This window comes from Silene latifolia, chromosome 5 (assembly GCF_048544455.1).
Source record: "Silene latifolia isolate original U9 population chromosome 5, ASM4854445v1, whole genome shotgun sequence".
Lineage (NCBI taxonomy): Eukaryota > Viridiplantae > Streptophyta > Magnoliopsida > Caryophyllales > Caryophyllaceae > Silene > Silene latifolia.
The window spans coordinates 6,338,198-6,346,816 of NC_133530.1; the positions used below are offsets into that span (position 1 = coordinate 6,338,198).

General features: G+C 35.2%; 1 protein-coding gene across 1 annotated transcript; it reads right to left on the reverse strand.

The window, feature by feature from the left end:
- Positions 1-5,396: 5,396 nt before the first annotated feature.
- On the reverse strand, positions 5,397-8,351 carry LOC141654730 (putative disease resistance protein RGA1). The gene is made up of 2 exons (XM_074461846.1): positions 7,808-8,351; positions 5,397-6,250 (listed from the first exon to the last, which is right to left on the reverse strand). The coding sequence occupies exons 1-2, from the start codon at positions 8,349-8,351 to the stop codon at positions 5,397-5,399; spliced, it is 1,398 nt and encodes a 465-aa protein (XP_074317947.1).
- Between the last annotated feature and the right edge of the window lie 268 nt (positions 8,352-8,619).

The window sequence follows — 8,619 nt, forward strand, 5'->3', positions numbered from 1 at the left end:
GACGGCGCCAATTGTTCCGGGTGTGAATTCCGAACTAGGTTTGTTTACCACGCTAGCTTTGTCGAATAATGCCTCTTCTAGCCTTGACTGCTCTCCTCGGCCTCTCCTGCAACAATGAGCAAACTGAGGGCTTGGCTTTGTGCCAAGCGTACTCACTCCGACGCTCAAGTCAGTGAACTTATTGTGATTAAGTAGAATGTTGCTTGATGACGTGTATTGTAGAGAGATGAGAGAGATAATACCAATTTAAGTGGTTCTTAGGTTGGATTCTGGATCCCTTCCTCAATGAGGATTGAGGAGTATTTATAGACTTTCACCTTTTGTCACGTAGTGGCCAAGTGGGCCAAGTGGCATAGCAGGTGGAAAGACTGATCTACCCTCGGCCGAGGGACCTATGGCAGGCCGGCGAGCCTGGTTGACTCCATGCCGAGGGTTCTTGGATATGAGTACGCGGGTATGTGCCCCGGCTGGTAGGTTGCCATGCCGAGACCCAGGCTGGCAGGCCGAAAGGCTGCATCGGCTGGGATGTCTAAGTCATTGGCTTGCTGTGGATATCTTTGACCTCGTTCAATATGTTGACTTGGTCAGCGGGCACAGAATATGCCCCATCATTTCCATATATTTTAATACATGTTAATATTTTGTAGTCAACAATTTAATGTAGCTAATTTTATAACTATAAATGTTTGTTTAATTTTTTTACAAATTTGTTATTTTTATGTATTTATGATGTACGTCATAAATAATTAAGCTAAAAACGGCTGCGTGGTTAGGTCGATAAACAAAGCACTCCAAGATCACAATTACATATCTGATATGTTTTTTTAAGAAAGTTAAATAGACACTATTAATTTAACTTTTCCTCAAAATCTATACTTTTTATCAAAAATATACATGTAAAATAGAAAATCTCGCCGATAATGAATGGTGATGCTTTGTAAGCCAACTAAAAGAGTAAAAAATATGTTTTCGTTTTTCACATTTAGATCCAAATATGTAATCTCCACTTTTTAATAGCCTCCTCACAATCAATAATCTGCAATTTGTGATAGTTAAAATTAAAATTAAAATTAATTAAGCATCATCTTAATTACAAAACTAACTATACAACTTATTAAACGTTTAAAATTTTAAAATCTCAAAAGATAGAAATATGGAGTACTTTTAAGAAGAATATGAACGTTTGAATCACATGCACATATACACCTTATTTTTCACTTTTTCGCAAGTGTGCTAATTACAATATTTAAGATGGTTTTGAAATAAAACAAAAGTAACAATATGAGAAATTGTGAAGCTTTATAATCCAAGTTATTGGATTTTTCATTTACCACATATAAGACCTTTTAGCTACTATCTTTATTACTAATGAGGAATTATATGGATAAATTTTACGATTTAAATTTTAAATAATGAGAGTGAATTCTTAATTTATTTTTGTAATTTAGTACATGATCTTATGGTTTCCACTAAAAAAATATTATTAGTAGCTTTATAATCCAAATTATTAGACTTTTTATTTACTACATATAAGACTTTTTAACTACTATCTCTATGGTTAATGAAGAGTTAGATGGACAAATTGTACGATTTAAATGATGAGAGTAAATTGTTAATTAATTTTTATAATTTAAATCATGATCGGTATTATGATTTTCATCAAAAAATATTAGTAAATCTTATGGAGAATTTTAATAAATAAGTCTGATGTAGCCTTAATATTAACCAATATAAAAATGACATGTGAATTAAAATTAGATATTTTAAGTAGCCTTTTAACTATATTGTATTTTTTTTTGTACAAAAACAGTTATAAAAAAAACAATTTACTAAGATCCTCTAAATCGAATTAAAAACTAAAAATGTTTTGTTTTTATATCAAGTGAGACAATTACGTACCAAATAAGTTTTAATATCATTAGAACATGGTTCAAGGACGGATATCAAGTTTTTGTTCAACTAAATCCTTCTGTTGCCTACACATTTCCCATGTAGTTTTTTTTAACACACTATGTTAATATTATGAGAAGACAAAGGAAGCATCACCTACAAAAAAAGAATAAGAAACAAACATACATTTAATGATAATTCAATTAATCTTGTAAAGAGGGTTTACATAAAGATAGTATAAAATAAATCTACCACAAAGCGATATTAGTGGATAAATTAAAAAAAAAACTGTGCATTTTACAATAAGCTTATATAAATTACACAAACAAAACTCGTAGAACATACCTTATGTATAACGTAATTAACTGCACAATCCAACTTTGCAATAATAAGAAAATTGTACCATTCCATCTGCAAAAATAAATCAAGGTGAGAAATACAAATTGACATCAATAAAAGTTATTTAAACAATACCAAATAAAACACAAATCTTATGTATGATATAACTTTATTTTTTTCACAAATGCAAATGATTAATAAAAATTATATGCAATGGAAAGTTCCAATAACATATGAATATGCCAAAAGGTTAGAAAAAGAGGATAAAAAATAAAAGTGCTTATTTTAAAGACTTTACTTATATTAACTTAGCATCAAATAAGGAGTTAAATTTTAGGGGAAGAAATGAATCATCAAAAAGGAAAAGGAAGAGCTAAAGAGAAAATGAAGAGTTAGAGATGAATAAGGGGTCATAAACGTGATAATAAGTATTCTATCTTAATTCTACGAATGAATATTATTAATTAGTCACATATTATCAAATGAAAGTTTCTTAGTAATTCTACACTGTCGCATGTCTTATACATATGCTCAAGGTAGCCTTTTTATATTATTGTATAGATATGACATGTAGATTATGATAGGTAATTTAGCATGCCTTTAAGTTAGATATATAGATTTTGTATTTAGATAATAGAGTTATTGATTTTTACATACATAAATATGGAGCAAGGAGAAATGTAATGTAAAAGGTTTGCATGAGAGTGGTTTATAAATCAATCAATCAATCAATCAATACATATATATAAAGCAAGAATTTTTCGAGCGATATTAGAGAGTCCAACTTTTTTAGAAATCCTAAAAAGAGTAGATTTCGAAAAAAAAAATTGATAAATAAAATAAAAAAATTCAATAAATTGAAATCCTTACAATAGTAGATTTCGAAAAAAAAATTAATAAATAAAATTATCTTAAGAAAAGTAGATTTCTTAATACTGAAAATAAATTTTATTAAAACTATCCTAATATAAGTAGATCAAATATATCTTAATAAAATCATCCTAATATAAGTAGATTAAAATGATCAAATAAATAATGGACATTCGTAATAGTTCAAGTTATCATTTTTATTTTTGCCCCACTTATGGTATCATACGTTTGTAGTTGGTATTTTAGAATTAAAATAAATTTAAGGAGTTGGTGGATAAATAATGAATTTATTTGATTAAAGTGTTATGTTAATATGATGTAATGTAATTTTACGTAGTTACACGGATCCATCAAAATATAGTCACTAAATAATCATTGAAGTGTGTATATAAATCGTAAATATCTCCATATACATTCAAGTGATCAATGCATATAAAACAATACATCGATCTATATATGTTACTATTTTTGTTTCAACAATTTACTCTCTATAAGAATGTAGAGATAATTAGGTGGAGAAACGAAAGAATTAAAATAGAATTTGGCAGCTTGGACAACTCAAGGCTTTTTGTAACAATGAAGCAACTCATAGTATTATTCATATGATGAATTACAGGTCATTTCTAAACTCACACAGTAGTCTAGATTTCGAATAAGATTAAGTTTGAAAGAGTTTTAATAATTTATACTACAAATTATTAAAGGCCTCAAGAGTAGGGGTGGGCATAATCCGGTTCGGACCGAAAAAATGGACCGGTCCGGACACGAATCGAGTTGACCGGGACCAGAATTAAATCCAGGACCGGTACTTTCTGGTCCGGACCGGTTTGGACCGGAATGCCCGGAATTATTGTTATTTTCATTTTTTTTTCTTAAAATTGTATTTTTATTCCGATCCAACCGGTCAGATCCGGTCTAATGAACCGGAATTTGAAAAAGTGGATAATTTCGGTCCAACCGGTCTGGTCCGGTCTTGGGCCGGAATTTTTGTAATCTGGTCTGGTCCCGGTCCATGAATTTTTTCGGTCCGGTCCGGTTTTGAACCGGTGCCCAGCCCTACTCAAGACTGTACATATGTTATGGTCATTAATTAATTAAATCAAAAGAACGCACATTATGTTTTAGTTTAACCTTATACTACAAATTATTAAAGGCCTCAAGAGTAGGGTGAGCATAATCCGGTCCGGACCGGGAAAATGGACCGGTCCGGACCCGAATCGAGTGGACCGGGACCAAAATTAATTCCATGACCGGTATTTTTTGGTCCGGACCGGAATGCCCTGAATTATTGTTATTTTCATTTTTTTTCTTAAAATTGTATTTTTGTTCCGGTCCAACCGGTCCGATCCGATCCAATGAACCGGAATTTAAAAAGTGGATAATTTCGGTCCAATCGGTACGGTCCGGTCTTGGACCGGAATATTTCCGGTCCGGTTCCGGACCGGAATTTTTGTAATCCGGTCCGGTCCCGGTCCATGAATTTTTCCGGTCCGGTCCGGTTTTGAACCGGTGCCCAACTCTACTCAAGACTGTACATATGTTATGGTCATTAATTAATTAAATCAAAAGAACGCACATTATGTTTTAGTTTAACCAAATCTTTGCTTGTGCACTACGTAGTATTTACTCAACCATGTATCTTTGTGTTTTAGTATTTGTTTTACATACTAGGTAGAATTCTATTTACTCATATTTTTAATTAAATTTATATTTCTTAGATTTCTATGTATATAGGGGTAAAATTTGAGATAGATGATCAAAGATTATGCAGCATTTGAAAGATTTTAAAGTATATTGATTTTTTTGAATTTTTGATGTATTCGAAAGCTTTTAAAGTATATTGATTTTTTTGAATTTTTGATGTATGTATATATTTTACTAATTAACCGAAAAGTAATTGAATTTTTTGGTAAAATGACATAGTAAGTACTTCATATTTTTTTGGTACAAATGAGGGGTGAAGCCCCGAAAACTAACTACTAACTATAACACGAGGAAAAGCGACACCAAAAACTTCCTCCCGAAGGATCGAACATAGCTCAGGAAGAGGAGCGTCTAAGTGCGTAATGAAGGAACCCGAATTGACCCCAAAGTTTGCTAAGAAATCAGCGGCTCTATTAGTTTTCCTATAAGTGTGTTCCAGCTTGACTGTCCACCTCGTCTCTATAAGTGCTTCATATTTATTATTATAAATAGAAGAATTAAAAAATTGGTAGCTTTCTCATATGTTACTCTTATTTTGGTAAATAATTTATCTACCAAATACTTACAAAAAACTAAGATAAATGAAATTTTGGTCAAAAACTAAGATAATTGACCGCATGTAACCCCGATTCAGATCTCCCCCACCACCCTTTCAACTTAGGCAACACATGAAAACGGAGTTCAACAAGGCTGGAAAAGGATGATCCTTCACCTGAGCCAGACGTTTCTGGGTCCCTATTCACCACGTACTCCAGATTCTGCAATTCCACAAGTTGTAGCTTTTTAAGATGGGGCAGTTGTGCGACCTCAGAAGGCAGAGATAGCAATTTGCAACATTTATAGATCTTCAAAGTGACAAGATTAGGGAGATAAAATAATGTCGAGTTATCTCCCCTTCCATGCCATCTCGGCATTGTCTCACCATGATACCCTTCTAACTCCAACTTCCTAATATCATGATGAGGCTGCATCTCTTCCAGCAATGCTTGCTCATGCTCCTTCCTTCCATACTCCTTTCCCTTTTTAAATCTAATAACAATCTTCTTCAGCTGTTCCATACACCTTAAATATGCACCTCCGCTATGTCCGTCCTTCAAAAATTTTGCAATTTTAAGCACCCCAATTCGGATCTCTAAACTCCCTTTTAATTTATTCAGGTGTTTTAGGTCTTCCAACCCATCAAAACATTGCTTTGAACTTGAACATCCTCGTACACCTACCACAAAATGGCCTAGATTTTTCAGACAGTTCATCATACCTATGCCTCTAGGCATACGACTTAGTGCATCACATCCGGCTACATTTAAGGTGCTTAAATCAACTAGATTGCTCACATCGTTTGGCAAATTTTCTAACCTACTGCAGCAATGTAAATCTAGAGTATGTAGATTAACTAGTTTTGTTATTGATTTGGGAAGAATTTTCAGATGGATACTCCATGAAAGATCTACATACCTCAGATGCAAAAGTTGACCTATTGATCTGGTAAACTTTCGGCTTGCATTTGTCTTAAGTCTAATGACCTTAAGCATGTCCACCTTGGTATCGATTTACTAGCTAATTGGTTCGCATTACCCATATAAACCTTCTTCACTTGATTGTAAGTACGGATATGAGTCTTATTGTAGATATGGTTTGTATAACAGTCATTCACAAGAGAGAGATGTCGAATTATCTTACCTACATTATAAGTGTAACACCCCCATATTCAGAGGAGCCTTAACTAGGCCTTCATTAGCATATAAGGGCGTTACCATCTCGGTTGCCCGAGGATAGTAATCATCAAATTTCGATAAGAGAACTATTATGTTATATTACAAGTGATTTAAACCAACAAACGATATAAAGATACAACTCAAAGCTACACTCTAATGCTAACAAATCTCGTGAAGACTCATCCCGGCCCGGACTCCAGCTATCAACAACATCAACACCTGCTAAGACCGACTGCTCACCATAAGGGATCACGGAAGACACATAACAAACAAAACAACCACACAAGGTCAGTACTGAGATAAGATACGACAACAACAACATAGCTATCAACACGACACGACACTATCAATCTCACACACAATCACAATAACCCAAGCAACCTCCGTCACTCACTGTCCACTGGACCAGCCCTGCCAGTGGGGGACCGCAGTCGTTCCCACCTAAGCCCCGCTCATCGTATCGGGCGATAACCCTGTCCATTAATGTGCACATCCCCTTTCGTGGCGGGTTCCATGAAGGGCGAAACTAGGGCGTGAAGCCACTCCCGCAAGTGACTCCACTCAGCCGAGAACGCATCTCGAGAACCAGAGACAACAATCACAATCACCATCACAACCGTCACAATACAATTACGATAATAAACAATCACAATATAACTACAACGACCGACACACTAGACCATCTACAGAAACTGAGTAGGCGAACCTATCTTTAAGCAACTGCAACCAATCCATGCCGACATACAACATATCCAGCAATCAAGCAATGCCTATAACCACAATACAATCATCTATTACTATCAAGCAAACCCTAACTGTAAAGATGAGGACACGGATGATGATTATGACATACCTATAGGGAGAAACCCGGCAAAAGACCGCTACCCGACTCAAGTGACGCTCTCCTAAGGCACAAGGATCTTCAAAAGGCTTCCATGGAGGTTTCATGGTGAAGGGAAGGGAAAGAGGCGACTGAAGGATAGGAGGAAAGTGGCGGAAATGAATTGCGGATATAACAAAACGCAATATAAAACCCTCGTTGAAAACTCGGTACTCGATCGAGTACCCAACATACTCGATCGAGTGGCACCCTACTCGATCGAGTAACCTAGCTACTCGATCGAGTAGCCTCTACTCTATCAAGTACCACTCTTAACACGTAACCCAAGATAGTTTTGGCACGCACTTCTAAGACTATTCCCGCTCCCAAGGTCAGTCAACGCTGGTCAAAGGGTCCCTAAAAGGGCGGGTATTACAATAAGTGTCAAAACTAAACCTACAAATCTCACCATCCGCTACTTGTTCAGCAATATCATGCAAGAGATCATGCATCTTAAAGCACACAATCTGACCGAATTCATCATCCACAACATCTTGGAAGAAACATCTTTGTAGAAAGATAAGAAAATATTCCTTGCCCAAATTGTCGAAGTCAATGTAGCCTTGTGCCATCCAGAGCCAGATCAACATTTGCTTATTAATAGTCCAATCCTTGGGAAAGATAGCACAGTAAGAAAAACAAGTTTTCAAGGAAGGGCTAAGTTGATCATAACTTAGCTTCAATATGCGGTTCAGTGTATCATTTCTTTCACTAACACTCTCTAACCCTTTGTCATAAAATGATAGCCACTTAGATTTGGATTGACCACGCAGAAGACTTTCGACGACTCTAATAGCAAGCGGGACATTGATGCACTTTTTAACAATCTTTTTGCCAAGTGCAACTAAATCATCATCTCTTTCTTTTGCTTGGAATGCCATCCTTTGAAACAAATTCCATGACTCCATTTCAGACAAACCTTGTAATTCATGCACTTGATTACCTCCGATCATTTGGGCAGTTGTTTTCAAACGCGTAGTTACAACCTTGTAATTCATGCACTTGATTACCTCTGATCTTTGAGCTCTTTGACGTAGTTCCTCTCTTGATTGTTGAGTGCATCCTGCTTCGCCTCAGCATCCTCGAGAACAGATTTGATGGTTTTAATTAATAGTGCTTTGGAGGTCTCCAAGCTCGCACTTCCAGTCAAAAACGAAAGAGATCAGTTGATGCTGAACCAAAGTCTGGATTGCAGTAAGTATAGTTTGAACAACACACATC

Bases quoted from the DNA above. Each gene is read 5' to 3' on its own strand.
- LOC141654730 (XM_074461846.1), bottom strand. From the start codon at position 8,351: ATGATCGGAGGTAATCAAGTGCATGAATTACAAGGTTTGTCTGAAATG. The intron at 6,251-7,807 runs GTGAGATTTGTA...TGAGGTATGTAG, and splicing joins TGCTGAACAAGTAGCGGATG to ATCTTTCATGGAGTATCCAT.